The sequence below is a fragment of the Papio anubis genome, chromosome 5 (assembly GCF_008728515.1).
Source record: "Papio anubis isolate 15944 chromosome 5, Panubis1.0, whole genome shotgun sequence".
Taxonomy (NCBI): domain Eukaryota; kingdom Metazoa; phylum Chordata; class Mammalia; order Primates; family Cercopithecidae; genus Papio; species Papio anubis.
Genome location: NC_044980.1, coordinates 127,725,852 through 127,743,331, shown reverse-complemented (window position 1 = coordinate 127,743,331; position 17,480 = coordinate 127,725,852). Strand labels below are relative to the sequence as shown.

At 42.5% G+C, this 17,480-nt stretch overlaps 2 protein-coding genes across 3 annotated transcripts in view; both read right to left on the bottom strand.

Moving 5' to 3' along the window:
• CATSPER3 (cation channel sperm associated 3) overlaps window positions 1–13,462 on the bottom strand; it is a 54,819-nt gene extending 41,357 nt beyond the window's left edge. Inside the window, exons 1-2 of one of the 2 annotated variants that reach the window (XM_009209110.3) lie at window positions 13,350–13,462; window positions 3,221–3,374 (exon numbers count right to left, since the gene is read on the bottom strand). In XM_009209110.3, the coding sequence (XP_009207374.1) occupies window positions 3,221–3,374; window positions 13,350–13,351 (156 nt within the window). In that variant the 5' untranslated portion in view covers window positions 13,352–13,462. Of the gene's footprint in view, window positions 1–3,220; window positions 3,375–5,403; window positions 6,149–13,349 lie in introns of those variants that run through there. The other variant, XM_003900114.5, reaches the window with a different exon arrangement.
• PCBD2 (pterin-4 alpha-carbinolamine dehydratase 2) overlaps window positions 12,968–17,480 on the bottom strand; it is a 49,296-nt gene continuing 44,783 nt past the window's right edge. The window contains exons 3-4 of the mRNA XM_003900115.4: window positions 15,275–15,355; window positions 12,968–13,492 (exon numbers count right to left, since the gene is read on the bottom strand). Coding sequence (XP_003900164.1) covers window positions 13,397–13,492; window positions 15,275–15,355 — 177 coding nt within the window. The 3' untranslated portion in view covers window positions 12,968–13,396. The remainder of the gene's footprint in view (window positions 13,493–15,274; window positions 15,356–17,480) is intronic.

Here is a 17,480-nt window from a genome sequence, read left to right as displayed (position 1 = left end):
ACTGTCAGAGGATACACTCATTATATACTATATTCTCTCTGCTAAACCACAATTAATATTAGTTCTACAAATAACTACATATTTAATGCTCATCTTCAGTCCTAACACTGATGCTTCTCTAGTCATTTTGGTTGGCTGAAACTTATTCTTTAGTAAATTACTAAGGAAAGGCTCATAGAAACAATATTCCCCAAGTTTTTGAATATTGATTAATTTGTCTGTGTCCTTTATACTCGAAAGTCAATTTTTCTGATCTAAAATTCTTGGTTTACATTTTCTTTGCTGAAGTATCTTAAATATGTAACTCTATTTTCTTTTGGCATATTACCATAGCAAAGTCTGAAGATAAGTAATTGTCTTCTTAGAAGCCACATTGCCTTGATATTTACTTTCCTTCACCCCCTCCTTCCTTTAAAATCCAATAATTTTACTAGAATATGTTTTGGTGTTTATTGTTCAAAGTCTTTATTCTCAGGTATGCAATGTGTGCTCTTTTAACACATAGTTCCAAATCTTTTGTTTCAGGTAACTTTTCTTGGATTATAGATGTCAGCGTTTGTTCTGTTCCTTTGCTTTGTTTCTGTTTTGCTTCAAATTCAGCGGCTCCTATTGTCCTTACGCTGGATTTTTTTTTTCCCCATCTTCAATGTTCATCATTTTCTCTTGAAACCTTTCATCTCTTCATTTCTTATTGATTTAAAAAATTTCATACATTTAATCCTATATTTCTCTTAAGTTATTATCTGTTGCAATTAATTGCTCTTAGTCTATTTTAGTCTTTATTCTTGAAATTGTTCTTTTATTTCTAATTCTTTCCTGAGTTTTGTCTTTTCACTTCTGTTCTTTCCTATCTTGTATCACTTTCTTAAACATCTGGCTTGTTTTAAAATCATATGCTACAGTCTTTCCCTGTTTTGTAGGCATGTCTTTGTGGTGGGCTTTAATTATCTACGGGTTAAGTATCTCTTATCTGAAATGCTTGGGAACAGAAGTGTTTTGGATTTCAAATTTTTTGGATTTTGGAATATATGCATTATCTTTACCAGTTGAGCAACTCACATCTGAAAATCTGAAATCCAAAATGCTCCAGTAAGCATTTCCTTTGAGTGTCACATCAGTGCTCAGAATGTTTCGTATTTTGGAGCATTTCAGGTTCAAGATTTTCAAATTTAGGATGCTCCGCCTGTATGAGGGGATTATTCTCTACTTTATTCTCTTTTTTCTTACAGTAATTTTGTATGAGACTTTATCTCAACCCTTTTTTTTTTTTCTAAAAACACAACTATAGCAGCATCAATCCTTTTCTATTGTGCTGTTTTACATAAAATCTGTTTTCTTGATCTTTTAGAAGATTATGTGGTTCTAACCTCACTGAGCTCATTCTTCTGCTTTTGTGTTGTTTAAAAATGCAGTAGCTTGATTTTTGAGGTATCCTGGATCCTCCTCCAATTTTATCTGAACCTTCTCTTCCTTCATCTCTATGTCTCCAACCTGCTCAATTTTTATTCCATTTCCAATATTTATCCTAACTGTGGGATCCTGTCTTTAAAAAGACCTCTAGCTGGTCTGCTTTGAAAATTCATACCATTTGCTGCTCTAGCCCCTTCAAAAATTACCAGAACCTCTTGATCTAGCCCAGTATTGGATTAGGCAATACCGTTCCTGATATCAAATGCTGTTCTCACATCAGCCCATCACACTTTCTGATGAATAAATAATGGCTTCCCTCTGTTTCTTCCCCCACAGAGGCTAATACTATTCAGTTCTTGTGGCTTGTAGTAAGGAAACTACCTAGCTTTGTTGTAAATGCTGCCTATGGGTTCGTGGCTTTGCTACCTAGTTGCTCTGGGGTTTTTTGGTCGGTTGTTTGGGACAAGGTCTCACTCTGTTGCCGAGGCCAGAGTGCAGTGGTGCAATCACAGTTCACTGCAGCCTCAAACTCCCAGGCTCAAGCAATTCTCCCACCTCAGCCTCTAGAGTAGCTGGGACTCAAGGTATGCACCACCATGCCCAACTTTTATTTTTTTCTAATAGAGATGGGAGGGGCCAAGCGCGGTAGCTAACACCTGTAAACCCAGCACTTTGGGAGGCCGAGGCGGGCGGATCACGAGGTCAGGAGATCGAGACCATCCTGGCTAACACAGTTAAACCCCGTCTCTACTAAAAATACAAAAAATTAGCCGGGCATTGTGGAAGGCACCTGTAATCCCAGCTACTCGGGAGGCTGAGGCAGGAGAATGGCGTGAACCTGGGAGGCAGAGCTTGCAGTGAGTCGAGACTGCGCCACTGCACTCCAGCCCAGACGACAGAACGAGACTCCGTCTCAAAATAAAAGAGAGATGGGAGTTCCACTTTGTTGCCCAGGCTTGCTCTGTTTCTGAGAGGAGATTCAAGGAGACTTACAAACCATGTCGCTGGCCAGGCGCGGTGGCTCATGCCTGTAATCCCAGTACTTTGGGAGCCCGAGGCGGGCAGATCACTTGAGGTCAGGAGTTCAAGACCATCCTGGCCAACATGGCAAGACCCTGTCTCTACTAAAAACACAAAAATTACCCAAGCTTGGTGGTATGTGCCCGTGATCCCAGCTACTCAGGAGGCTGAGGCAGGAGAATCGCTTGAACCTGGGAGGCAGAGGTTGCAGTGAGCCAAGATAGCACTATTGCACTCCAGCTTGGGCAACAGGGCGAGACTCTGTCTCAAAAAAAAAAGAAAAAAAAACCCCACCAAGTCACCACTGCTGCTCTTGCCACCCTCTTCCTAGATTTGAGAGTATTTTTAGAATTCTACGGGAAACTTCTTGAAGCAAAATACCTTAAAAATCTTATAATGGCCGGGCACAGTGGCTCACGCCTGTAATCCCAGCACTTTGGGAGGCTGAGGCGGGTGGATCACGAGGTCAAGAGATCAAGACCATCCTGGCCAACATGATGAAACCCCGTCTCTACTGAAAATACAAAAATTAGCTGGGCGTGGTGGCATGCGCCTGTAGTCCCCGCTATTCGGGAGGCTGAGGCAGAGGAATCGCTTGAACCTGGGAGGTGGAAGTGGAGGTTGCAGTGAGTCGAGATCACGCCACTGGACTCCAGCCTGACAGAGCAAGACTCTGTCTCGGAAAAAATAAAATAAAATAAAATAAATAAAAAATAAAAAATCTTATAATGTTTCCAGAAATAAAGCATGTTTTAAAAAATAAGAAAATGGACCCAGTTTGTCTGCTTACCTCAAGAAGTCTGAACAAGCGGTATCTTATTTCATAACTGGTCCACAAGGCCATAAAAAAGCCATTCGATGTGACAGTGCTAATCATAATTATCTTAAAGAAACGGCTCATTATGACTTTCTTCACAAATGCCCGACACTCATCATCTTTCCTCCTGTCAAAAAGTTGAATATGAAGTACGGTTACAGTACAACAGAGCTAGATCCCCACATAATGCATATCTTTTTGTAGGGACAAGGCTCTGCTTTCTCCCTTGTGTGAATATAAATTTACATATACTTTTAAATAGCAATGAAATGTTGAATAAATGACCACTGACATACATATGATGGTCATGGATACTCTGACCCCACTCAGTTACTTAGTTCCCTCTCCCTGGACCTCTGAAAAAGAATGGTCACCACTCCTTCTCCAGCAAAACAAAGTGTCATCTTCATTTACTCAACAAATCTTTATTGAGTGGCAACTACATATCAAGCAATATAGTAGGCACTGGGAACACAGTGTGAGCAAGACTAAATATTGCCAGTCTACTAAGCAAAACTGATAATCATCAAATAATCATCCATACACATGCTCACATCAATAAAAAAACTGAACACCCCAAGAGAAAATGGGCACACAATCTATTCGTGAAATAAATACCAAAGACCAATAAACTTCTCCAAATATGTTTTATAGCAATACTAATCAGGGAGATGCAAAGTAAAACCATTATTTTTGTTTACAAAATTAGCAAAGACTTAAACATGGTAAGATCCAATGCTGGCAACAGTGTAGCATGATTAAGCACTCTCAAAAACTGCCAGAGGCATAAAAACTGACCAGCTCTTTTGAAAAGCCTTAGAACCATTCATTCTCTGACCCAAGAGAATATAACCTGAAATGAAATAACTTCAACTAAAAATGTCTATCTCAGTATTATTTCCAGTACTGAGAAGCTTGAAAACAATTTAAACATCTAACAAAAAGGACTGGGTAAGTAAATTATGGTATGTCCGTCCCGTGAAATACAGGCACTAAAATATGTCTATGCATTTTTCAGGATTTAGAAAAATATTTATGATCCATTTTTATATCTTGTTTTGTTTTTGTGTGCAGCAAAACACAAAAATCAAAGATACAAAATTCTCTGTTCAAAATTATCTCACCTGTGCAAAAATCAGCAGGTAGAAAAACATCAGCAGGAAATATGCCAAAATTTTAACAGTGTCTGTCTATGAATGGTGAGGTTATAGGTGATTCTTTTTCCTGTTTATTTCCATTTATCTGTGCTTTGCAATTTTTCTCAAAGAGTACGTATTACTGTTTCCCATTATATGTTACAAATAAAATGAATGCATTCTCATAATAGTTAAAAAATATAGAATATATATTCTTTTCTTTTTTTTTTTTGAGACAGAGTCTCGCTCTGTCACCTAGGCTGGAGTGCAGTGGTGCAATCTCGGCCCACTGCAACCTCCGTCCCCCCAAGCGATTCTCCTGCCTCAGCATCCCGAGTAGCTAGGACCACAGGTGGACACCATCACTCCCAGCTAATTTGTATATATATTTTTAAATTTATTATTATTATTATACTTTAAGTTCTAGGGTACATGTGCATAACGCGTAGGTTTGTTACATATGTATACTTGTGCCATGTTGGTGTGCTGCACCCATCAACTCATCAGCACCCATCAACTCATCATTTACATCAGGTTTAACTCCCAGTGCAATCCCTCCCCCCTCCCCTAATTTGTATATTTTTAGTGGAGATGGGGTTTCACCATGTTGGCCAGGCTGGTCTCAAACTCCTGACCTCAAGTGATACACCCCAGCCTCCCAAAGTGCGGGGATTACAGGTGTGAGCCACTGCACCCAGCCAGAATGTATATACTTTTCTAATATATCAAGATATGTAATTTTCATTATCTGATTTCAGATGGGGTCTATTACAAAAAAAGAGAAAAGCCTTCAGATTATCTAACAGTCATAATAGAAAAGGACAAAATGAGTCAAACTGGTCATTCAAGTCTACAGGGCACATAACAGTATGCGAACCTCACCAATCACAGACTCCAGATTGTCAAGGACATGCAACTTATTTTTAAGTGTCTGAGGGAAGAGGCTGAGAGAACGCTGACACCCTGCCCTCACACTTCCACTTGCACATTTCTTAACAGGCAACAGAAACAGATATTTACTTAAATGTCTTGAATGTTGGACAAAATCCCACCGATGTAGTATCAACTGGTGAACTAGAAAGGACTCTTGACTGGCTCTGGTGACGGTGTTGAGACATTTTCCAAATTTTTCAACTTTTATTCCTTGCTTTTAGCATCCAACAGAAAATCTCTACTTAGGGATTCTCTTTAGCGTCTGGATTCTGAGAGGCAGCAGAGAAGGGGCCACGAAGGGAATCCTTGCTTTATGAGGTCACTCTTGGGCATTCCGTTGCATCACCAGTCTGCAGGCACCTGAAGTGGGGAGCTCCCAAGTGGGTCTATCATGGATTCTCTCTTCCCAAGGAGACTGTGCCTCCATTCAGCAAGAAGGCTATGGGCACCCAGCAATCACGAGGCTCTGGGTTAAAGCTAGAATTCACTAGAAACAGACCACACAAAGGCCCTCACTTCAAGAGGTGCCCCCAGCTGATAGACACAGGCCCTTAATAATGTGTTAGAAAATGTTAAGGGTCATATAAGGGGGAAAAGCAAGTTCTCTGGGCTCTAAGGGAAAGAGAGCACATCCAGGGCACAGCACTGGAAACACCTGGAAGGACAAGAAAAGATTGTGATGGGTTTGACTTAGAACAAAAGAAAACAAGAGAAGCAAAGAAGGTAATATTGAGGTAGGGATAGTGGCTCACACTTATAATCCCAGCAACTTGGGAGGCTAAGGTGGGAGGATCACTTGAGGCTAGGAATTTGAGATCAGCCTGGGCAACATAGTGAGATCCCCATCTCTGAAAAAAAAATAAGAAATAAATATTAGCAGTGAGGCACAGTGGTTCACGCCTGTAATCCCAGCACTTTGGGAGGCCAAGGCAGGCAGATCACTTGAGGTCAGGAGTTCAAGACTAGCCTGGCCAACATGGTGAAACCCCGTCTCTACTAAAAAAATTACAAAAATTAGCCAGGCATGGTGGCGGGTGCCTATAATCCCAGCTACTCAGGAGGCTGAGGCTGGAGAATCACTTGAGCCCAGGAGGTGGAGACTGCAGTGAGCTGAGATAGTGCCATTGCACTCCAGCCTGAGTGACAAAAGCAAAACTCCGTGTCAAAAAAAAAAGGAAATAAAAATTAGCCATGGGAGGCTGAGGCAAAAGGGTCACTTGAGCCCAGGAGTTCAAGACCAGCCTGGGCAACATAGTGAGACTGTCTCTACAAAAAATAAAAATAATAAAAATCAGGTGGGTGTGGTGGCTGGCACCTGTAGTCTCAGCTACCAGGGAAGCCGAGGTGGGAGGATCACTTGAGTCCAGGAGTTGGAGGTTACAGTGAGCTGTGATCACACCACTGCACTCCAATCTGCATGACAAAATGAGATTCCATCTCTAAAAAAAAAAAAGGAGGCAATATAAACCCTGAGTTGGCTAACTGCAGGCATGGGATGGGATGTGCACATATAAACCACCTAAACAGAATATAAAGAGTGAGCCCATCAGGCAAAGATGTTTTAAGTACAAAAGTAATAGGGATTTTTGCTCTGTTCAATTCTCAGGATTAATATATTCTCCCCACTCACCTTCTCCTAACTCCTTTGGCTTTTAGGGCAAATCGGGACAGTGGGATCTGGGTAGCCCTGTGTTGAATTAAATGTTCAGTGGCTAAATTGGTCAGTTTCCTGGACAACAAAGTTCTTGGGCTGTAAGAAAAGGAAGTAACCGTCCCACCATCTCTGCTGTCCCTGGTATTCTACAAGTATATATGACCATTCGTGGTAGAAAAATACTCTTGTGGGCAACCAATATTTCCCAATACTGAACTGGGAAATAACATCTTACGTACTCATTTTCTCCGTTTAAAATTATCAACAGCAAAGTTGTAAGAATCACTGTGATTAATGTCCCCACAATTCAAACTTTAGCCCCATCTTCTCCCTCTACATTGTTTCCCTCAGGGATCAGCTCCTCCTATAACTCCTGCTATATCCTTTAGTTATATGCCCCTACTGTCTCAGGGCTCCTGCCCAACATCCATCCACAGGGGCCTCCTGGGGCAGCTGCTCCAAGAGAGCCCACATCAGCTCTCCATCTTTTTCCACCTGCCCTGATATGTCACTGTGCCCAATCCCCTAGGGCACACAGAAGGCCCTCAGTAAGTGTGTGCCATATGAATACACAAAATAATGGCATCAGGGATCCCTGTGCTCACGCAACGTAGCTAGGCACAACAGGATTTCATCTCCAGGAAACTCAGTAGTACACTTTTCTGACTTCCCTCTTTAAGCACCAAAACATACCTTCAGGGAAAAACAGAAAAGAGATTAAAAATGTAAAGAATTATTTCATGCTGCTGGAGAGGTGAGGGGAGGTAGCCCACTGAAAGTGACAGAGAAGAGCCCAGTTGTTCTTGGTGTACTACATCCACACAGCCACAGATGAATGCTGTTTCTGAAGCCAATGATGAAGACTTTAGTCTGAAAATGAAACTCCAGCTGAGTGAGCGGAAAGAAACAGGAAATCAGGTGACAAGCTGATCCAGGGCCTACTGAAATCATACATATCTTCTCATGGATTGGTGGGCAGCATGGGCATCCTAGGATGAGAAGCCCAAGGGCCATCTCCTGTGCCCTTTGAGCAGCAGCTCATGCTCTGCGTGACCTGGGCAACACCATCTCAGCCACAGATAGCCAGGGAGAGTCAGCCATTGGCAGGCGCAGCAGCTTGGTGACTCTGAAGTCCTCTGGACAGTGTCATTAATTTACTAGTCCTGAGTAACTGGCACTGAAACACAAAGCTCACATATGATGGCCAAACCCTATTACAGCTCCAGGTATTTTGCTGATAACTACAAAACTGAAAGCTACAGAGTCCAACTAGAATGTTTCTGAATGCTGTATCAGAAAGTGTACAGATGGCCAGGCGCGGTGGCTCAAGCCTGTAATCCCAGCACTTTGGGAGGCCGAGACAGGCGGATCACGAGGTCAGGAGATCGAGACCATCCTGGCTAACAGGGTGAAACCCCGTCTCTACTAAAAAAATACAAAAAGACTAGCCAGGCGTGGTGGCGGGCGCCTGTAGTCCCAGCTACTCGGGAGGCTGAGGCAGGAGAATGTCGTAAACCCGGCAGGCAGAGCTTGCAGTGAGCTGAGATCTGGCCACTGCACTCCAGCCTGAGCGACAGAGTGAGACTCCGTCTCAAAAAAAAAAAAGAAAGAAAAAGAAAGTGTACAGACTGCTCCCTACTAACCCTAGTGGTCCAATAGTTTAATATATTAATGGAGGCAGGCTTGTGTCCAAATACAATGTACATGCTGCTGCCTTTTGTCTATAGCAAAAACATAAACAGCCATGCTTAAGCTATTTATCCAAAGGTTTCCTAAATCCTATCAATGTCAGAAAGTAACCATTATTTTCAGAACTTTCATTAACTTCATTGTAGAAAAGGACATCGTCAACCATGTTGGCCCAGTTTGCTATCTGTGGAGGTCATGCAAGAGGTAATAGGTCATGTCTGTTTAACTCCTCTCTACTCCAGTGATCATTTAGAAAGAAAACAGAGGGAAGCCAAAGCTTACCACATCAGAGAAACCACTGTCATCACGCAAAGATTTGGAACAGACGGGAACCTGGGGGCCTCCAACTTTGACAATGTCTCTTTTAAGTTGAAACGTGAGTTACTTGAAGCAAGTTTGGTGTTTCATTCTGTCGGAATTTACCACCATGAGCATTTCCATAGACTTCGGATATGGGATCTTTGATTCTCTATAGTAAAGTCTATGAGTTCCAGCAGACGCAGCGACCCGTAACATAGACCTATGTCAAACCCTCATGTAGGTGATAACTAGCAACATCATTCTCACCACTGTAATTATGAGCCATATCCTGCTTTCTCCACTGTGCTACATGTGACATATGTTAACACAGACATCAAGTCTAGCCTCTGAGACTTCCGCTCAAAACAGAGGAAAAGGGTTCCGTTTAGAGTATAGTAAAACAAGTTAAATGACACCACAGAAAGAAACAAACAAATCCAGAAGGCAGAATATTCTACAGCACAACCGACCCAATTTTTACAATAAATAAATTACATGGGGCAATGGGGAAGGGAGGGGAGCTTGCTCCAGATTGAGAGACTAAAGAGACACAACAACCAGATGCAATGGGTGGGCTTCATATAGATCCTGGATTAGAACCAAATTACTGTCCAAAGACACTCATGACCTTCAGGACAATTTGATTTTGCCTAGGTATTAAGTGTACCAAGGAATCACTTTGTTAGGTATAAAAATGGTACTGTGGGCCGGGCACTGTGGCTCACGCCTGTGATCCCAGCACTTTGGGAGGCCATAGCGGGCAGATCACGAGGTCAGGAGTTTGAGACCAGCCTGGCCAACATGATGAAACCCCATCTCTACTAAGGATGCAAAAAAAAATTAGCCAGGCATGGTGGCACACACCTGTAATCCCAGCTACCTGGGGGGCTGAGGCAGGAGAATTGCTTGAACCTGGGAGGCAGAGGTTGCAATGAGCCAAGATTGTGCCATTGCACTCCAGCCTGGGCAACAGTGTGAGACTCCTCAAAAAAAAAAAAAAAGGTACTGTGGTTTATACAAGAAAATGGCCATATTTTCCATAGATACTTACTGAAGGATACAGGGGTGAAATGATAAGCTATCTGGAATTTGCTTTTAAATACTTTAGCAAAGAAGGAAATGGGGAAAATGAAGCAATTGGGACAAAATCTTGGTAATTTTTATATCTGGGTGATCCGTATATAAGGCTTCAGTGTATTATTCATGTACTTTTGAATATGTTTAAATTTTTTCATGGTTAAAAAATTCCTGTAAATCCAGGTGATGATTCTCAAAAGAAAATTTTTTAAAATGTTGAAAATTGAAGCACTTAACTAAAAATATTTGGTAATAAAATGTATAGAAGTCCAAATCTGCACTATAGGAAACAGCTTATAAAAACACACAGCTTTATCTTTTCCCTTGAAAGAATTCTAAGAAACAGAAGTTCTAGTGCTAAGAGTCTGGATCCCCTGGCAGCCAGAGAGCCTGGGTGGCTCTCTTCCCTCTTCTCTCCCTGCACACCACATGTCCACGGGGCAACTGACCATACCTGCCTTTCCCTGGCCAGCCAAACCAGCCAGGAACTGGCTTCAGAGAGCTCAGCCTCTGTGCCATGTTCTCGTATGTTTCTCAGGTTTGGGACAAGGGTGACATGGAGAGGGGAAGGTTTGCTTGCTGTAACAAAGAGTGATTTCTCTGGCCCCTAAAGAGAGGTGGGTTTACAAAAATGATCCGTGTTAAATTCCACTACCATGATGCTTCAAGGGACTAACAAATGCTTCATGGATGGATATATCTGCATCGTAATCTCATTAGTAGTATATTCCTGAATTCCTTCAAAGAACACTATTATAATTTTTAAATAATAGATTACTTGATATTGCTTTTCATATCTGTCAGTGATACATGGAGTAAGTAGAGCTCACTACTGAATAATACCCAAGTAGCTTCTAGCTTCAGTGGCTGTAGAACCTCAGTTCAGGAGTCACAACATGCAAATGACGGGGGAAAAATGACCCTTAGTTCCTCCTTAACACAGTAAGTCAAATAATGAGCTGGTGAGTTCGCTGCTCTCACAGTAAATCTTGTATTGCCACACATTCCTGGAAGCCACGGACAAGACACTTGTCCTCTCCTTCAACTCTCTGTTGAAAGAGAAAAGTAAAGAAAACACACCAAGAGAGCTCATCCAATTTTTGTGACTTGTTTAATCTAATTAATTATTTAAGTAGTAATGGCAGCTAAAATCCAAATTAACTTTAGCTTCATAAGAATTGTTATAGAGGCCAGGTTATAAGGGGCTCAAGCCTATAATCCCAGCACTTTGGGAGGCTGAGACAGGCGGATCACGAGGTCAGGAGATCGAGACCATCCTGGCTAACATGGTGAAACCCCATCTCTACTAAAAAATACAAAAAACTAGCCAGGCGAGGTGGCGGGCGCCTGTAGTCCCAGCTACTCGGGAGGCTGAGGCAGGAGAATGGCGTAAACCCGGAAGACAGACCTTGCAGTGAGCTGAGATCCAGCCACTGCACTCCAGCCCGGGCGACAGAGCGAGACTTCGTCTCAAAAAAAAAAAAAAAAAAAGAATTGTTATAGGCCGAGCGCAGTGGCTCACACCTATAATCCCAGCACTTTAGGAGGTCAAGGCAAGAAGATCATTTGAGCCCAGGCGTTCAAGACTAGCCTGGTCTTGAACATAGTGAGACTCCATCTTGTATAATTATTAAAAATAAATTAAAAATTTTAAATAATTGTTATGACACAGTGGTTCACACCTGTAATCCCAATATTTTGGGAGTCCAAGGCGGGAGGATCACTTGAGCCCAGAAGTTCTAGACCAGCCATGGCAACATAGTAAGACCCTGTCTCCATAAAAAAGTTTTAAAAATAAGCCAGGTGTGGTGGTACATGCCTGTAGCTGCAGCTACTCAGGAGGCTGAGGTGAGAGGATCACTTGAGCCTAAGAGGTCAAGACTACAGTAAGCCATGGCCACACCACTGCACTCCTGCCTGGGCAAAAGAATGAGACCCTGTGTCAAAAAAAAAAACCAAAAAACAAAAAACTGTTATACTGTCTGGGTGCAGTGGCTCACACCTGTAATCCCTGGACTTTGGGAGGCAGAGGTGGGAGGCTTGCTTGAGCCCAAGAGTTCAAGGCCAGCCTGGGCAACACAGGAGACCCTATCTCTACAAAAAATTTTAAAATTAGTCTGGCGTGGTGGCACTTGCCTATAGTCCCAGCTACTTAGGAGGCTGAGGAGGTTGCATGAGCCCAGGAGATTAGGGCTGCAGTGAACCGTGATCCTGCCACTGCACCCCAGCCTGGGAGGCAGAGCGAGACCACGTCGCAAACAAAACAAAACAAAAGAAGAATTGTTATTTAAAGTTAAAACTCACTATTTGTCAAGTTCATAATTCTTTTTCCACCTTACAACTATTCTCCAACATAATGCATTTGTAGTCACCAAAATTGCTTGAATTTCTGGGTTGTAAAATGTGTGAATACTCCCTATCCCAATTTCATAAATTTAAGAATGCCACTTCTGGCCAGGTGCAGTGGCTCATGCCTGTAATCCCAGCACTTTGGGAGGCCAAGGCAGGCAGATCACGAGGTCAGTAAATTGAGCCCATCCCGGCCAACATGATGAAACCCCGTCTCTACTAAAAATACAAAAATTAGCTAGGCGTGGTGGCACGTGCCTATAGTCCCAGCTACTCGGGAGGCTGTGGTAGGAGAATCGCTTGAACCTCGGAGACGGAGGTTGCAGTGAGCTGAAATCGCACCACTGCACTCCAGCCTGGCGACAAAGCGAGACTCCGTCTCAAAAAAAAAAGCCACTTCTCCTTCTGAATATTATTAATATAAGTAACTAGGTTGGTTTATCTTAGGTATATGATTAGATAGCATGAAAACTACCTCAAGTTCAAGTTTAAATCATTGCATATTTAAGCACTGATTTTACCAAATGTAATATATAAAGGCAAACTAAATTCACACAACATAAATTGTTATTTTTCTTTTTCTTTTTTTTTTTTTTTGCTTCTAGATATGATGCCTTAAGAACAACTCAACAGCCAGGCATGGTGGCTCACGCCTGTAATCCCAGCACTTTGGGAGGCCGAGGTGGGTGGATCACGAGGTCAGGAGTTCAAGACCAGCCTGACCAACATGGTGAAACCCCGTCTATACTAAAAATACAAAAATTAGCCAGGCGTGGTGGTGCATGCCTGTAATCCCAGCTACTAAAGAGGCTAAGGCAGGAGAATAGCCTGAACCCGGGAGGTGGAGGTTACAGTGAGCTGATATCAGGCCACTGCACTCCAGCCTGGGCAACAGAGCAAGACTCTGTCTGGGAAAAAAAAACAAAAAGAACAACTCTGTTCACATAAATTTCCTTCAACATACATTGCAGCTAAGATGTGTACAAGATTTTACATGTATTTTGGAAGAATTCACACAGAAGCAGCTGCTTTCTCAATAAACTTGGCCAGCTTCACATCTTTTTTGGTCAGTTCACCACAGTCATGTGAGGTGAGAGTTATCTGGACCTAAGAAAAAGAAAAGCAGTTTTTAAAACTCTGAGCAGTAAATCATGGTTATTTTCCTTTGGCAGTTCAGAAATCAGTCTATTATTCAACATTCATATTTCAGAATTGGGGGGATTAAATGATCTAGAAACTACTACATTATGAATAAGCAAAACATTTCCAAAACCCAGTGAACTCCAGGGGCACAGTTTACATCAGGCCTGGCTCAACAGCCACCTTGAAATAAAAAGTTCTCTCCCATGAAGAAGCAATGCAGCTGCCAGAATCTCAAATTTTATTTCTTTAAATAAAAAGAGAGACTGAGGTTCCACTTGAACTCTCATTACTTTAATTACACCAACTATTTTCAGGCCACTGAGAAAAAAACCAAGCTATCAAATGTAATATCTTAGCAGCAATGTTTGAAAAGCACATTTTGAGGCTGGGCGCGGTGGCTCATGCCTGTAATCCCAGCACTTTGGGAGGCCAAGACGGGCGGATCACGAGGTCAGCAGATTGAGACCATCCTGACTAACATGGTGAAACCCTGTCTCTACTAAAAAATACAAAAAAACTAGCCGGGCGAGGTGGCAGGCGCCTGTAGTCCCATCTACTCGGGAGGCTGAGGCAGGAGAATGGCGTGAACCCGGGAGGCGGAGCTTGCAGTAAGCCGAGATCGCACCACTGCACTCCAGCCTGGGTGACAGAGCGAGACTCCGTCTCAAAAAAAAAAAATAAAATTTAATTTAATAAATAAATAAATAAAAAGCACATTTTGGCTGGGCACAGTGGCTCACACCTGTAATCCCAGCACTTTGGGAGGCCGAGGCAGGCAGATCACCTGGGTTCAGGAGTTTGAGATCAGCCTGGCCAACATGGTGAAACCTCGTATCTACTAAAAACATAAAAATTACCCGGGCATGGTGGTGCACGCCTGTGATACCAGCTACTCGGGAGGCTGAGGCAGGAGAATCACTTGAACCTGGGAGGTGGAGATTGCAGTGAGTTGTGATGGCACCACTGCACTCCAGCCTGGGCAACAGAGCCAGACTCCACCTCAAAAAAAAAAAAGAAAATAAAAAAGGCACATTTCCAAATTAGGGAAGTGGGAGTAAAGGGCAAAATTACGGGCTAAGAGAAGCAACTAGCAAAGAAAAGTTTCGCCTGGTACGAAGGTGCTCTGTATTATTCTAATAAGTCACGTGAGTATTGTGAAATTCTCTCTCTTCAAAGATTTTCATAGAGAAGACGTCACAGAAATCTAGATAAGACATTCCAAATGGCATGACCATAAAGGCAAGGACACTTTTGGAGGAACAAGGTTCTTCTCACTGTGCCCCCTCAAAACTTTTTACTCTGTCCTTTGTCTTAAATAAGGTCAGTTCCTACACAGGATACAAAATTTAACAGTTCTCAAAGCACAGTTCTTGAGCAAATTTATTTCAACGAGATAAACAAGACCATATCTATCTGATTTGCTACCATTTCTTTCAATAATTTACCTTAACTTTTGACACATATCTGCATGGCTGATACTCCAGTTTAATTCAGGAGCCTCATTTGGCCCAACTTTCTCATATTAGCTTCAGCAGAAAGACAAGCATGAAAATAAAGAGCTTATTCACTGTTCTTAGGAGCAGACCTGAAAATGTGTTACTAATTTGCAATAATACACAGGCATTCTGAGAGAAAGGATAAGACTTTCTTAAGCTCGATGACATTTAGCTGCACAAGATGACAAGGAAGAAAATGTTTCTTAAACTCTGTAATTAAGGTGATTCCCAAATAAGGCAGTTTAGTTACCTTGTTGTATACATTGAACCATTCTGGGTGATGATTCATCTTCTCTGCTTGTAGGGCAACTCGGGACATAAAGCCAAATGCCTGCATAAGATGAAGTCAAGAGTAATTACTGACATTGTCCTCTACCCTGAGCCTGAGAGACACAACAGAGCAATCCAACCAAATAAAGACATGCAAGGATCCTTGGGGAAGCCTGTGGAAATCAAATATGAAAGGACTGCTCTCTGCAGGCCTCTGGGGTCACAGTGCAGCAGGACTGTGACCTACTGCTGGATGGTGAAAAACTATCAGGCTCAAGTAAACAAACCAGGAAATTGGTCTCACCCAGTGACCCGTCTGGACTATTTAATTGTCCTCAGGACGAGACTCTACAAAATAGCATGAGAATAATTTCCCTTCAACCCAGTGCTCCAGGTCTCACTACCTGGCTCCAAATATTAGGAGCCACTTCTCTTGCAGCTCTGCTCCTTTTGTTTTTAGTGATTGGGCTGCTAACTAACGCAACCCACAAGACTATGGAAAAAGGTCTCCTGAGGGTGTCTTAAGCAAAAGCACCAGCAGAAATGAACAACTTCTTCATCTCACCTCCCAGGCAGGACAGGAACAAATCAAAGACTATTGACACCTAGAGTGAAACAGAAGCCCAGCTTGCCTGCTTGGGTTCTTCCTGCTACTGCCTCACACTGCCATTTCAAGGTGACAGTGCACCCACTGCAGGGCAGAAGGCAAGCCAGGAAATGAGCAGAGGGCTGCACACCAGTAACACGATTAAGTGTGGACTGACGGGGCTCTGTCTTCATACCACAGGAGGAGTGGAAACAATTTTGTTAAGCAGAAGGCAAATTTATCTTGAGAAGAGGGAAAAAACTCATTTTTTTGTTTGTTTTCAATTTTTATGAAGGTAACTGCAAACAATAGGAGAGTCTGTCCCTGTTGTTCCAGAATGCAAAAATACTTGGTAAGACTCTTAGGGTAATGGCACATGAATTACAAAGTTACAGTGGAATTAACAGGGCAGTACCCATTACACCCACGTAAATAAATACTTAACTTCATTAACCCTATCCAGAAAAACCAATATGATGTTAGCTGAGCTAACTAACTCAACCAATTTTGGGATCACCAAATGACCAAAGTGTGCATTTCCTAGTTAACAGTGAGAAATACAGAAGATGCCATTTTAAACAATTCTATATCATTCACTATGGTACCTCTCTCGGAGCCAATTTTATTTGGGATAAAGATTTCCATGTTGACATTTAAGGCCTGAAGGTTTTTCCCTATAGGAAAAGGGAGAAAGTTCAAGCAAAATCCATTTAACCACATATGGAATTATCTGTGGAAAAACAATATTCACTTTCCCAGCCCATCTCATCTCATAAGCTGATTCTCTAGATTATGTGAAGGGAAGGAACAAAAGTCTGGTTTTTGTTTTTATAGAGACAGGGTCTCACTATGTTGCCCAAGCTGGTGGAATGCAGGGGCTGTTTACAGGCGCAATCATAGCTCACTGCAGCCTCAACCTCCTGAGCTCAAGGGATCACTCAAGGGATCCTCCTGCCTCGGCCTCCCAAGTAGCTGGCGTACAGGTGCACGCCACTGTGCCCAGCCAAGAAAGTCTGTTCTAATTATTCAAACATAGAGTTAACCCACATTAAACTATGTGTAAGGAGAATTTCTACTCTGCCTATAATGCCTTATTCTTGTTTAGCATTAGAAGATGTACAACGCCAATCAATATCACTGATAGACAGCAATGCAATTGTTAAGGGCATGGCCTTTTGAGCTAGGGAGTCCTGGATTCAAATCCTGATTCTACCACTTAATTATCATGCAATTTAACTATGAGTCTCAGTTTTCTTTTTTCTTTTTGAGACAGAGTCTCACTCTGCTGCCCAGGCTGGAGTGCAGTGGGACGATCTCGGCTCACAGCAGCCTTTGCCTCCCAGGTTCAAGCGATTCTCTTGCCTCAGCATCCCGAGTAGCTGGGATTACAGGCACCTGCCACCACGCCCAGCTAGTTTTTGTAGTTTTAGTAGACACAAGGTTTCACTAGCTTGGCCAGGCTGGTCTTGAACTCCTGACATTGTGATCCACCCGCCTCAGCCTCCCAAAGTGCTGAGAATATAGGCGTGAGCCACCACGCCTGGCCCTCTCAGTTTTCTTATCAGTAAAATGGAGATAATAATTTTTAAAAGTCATGTGA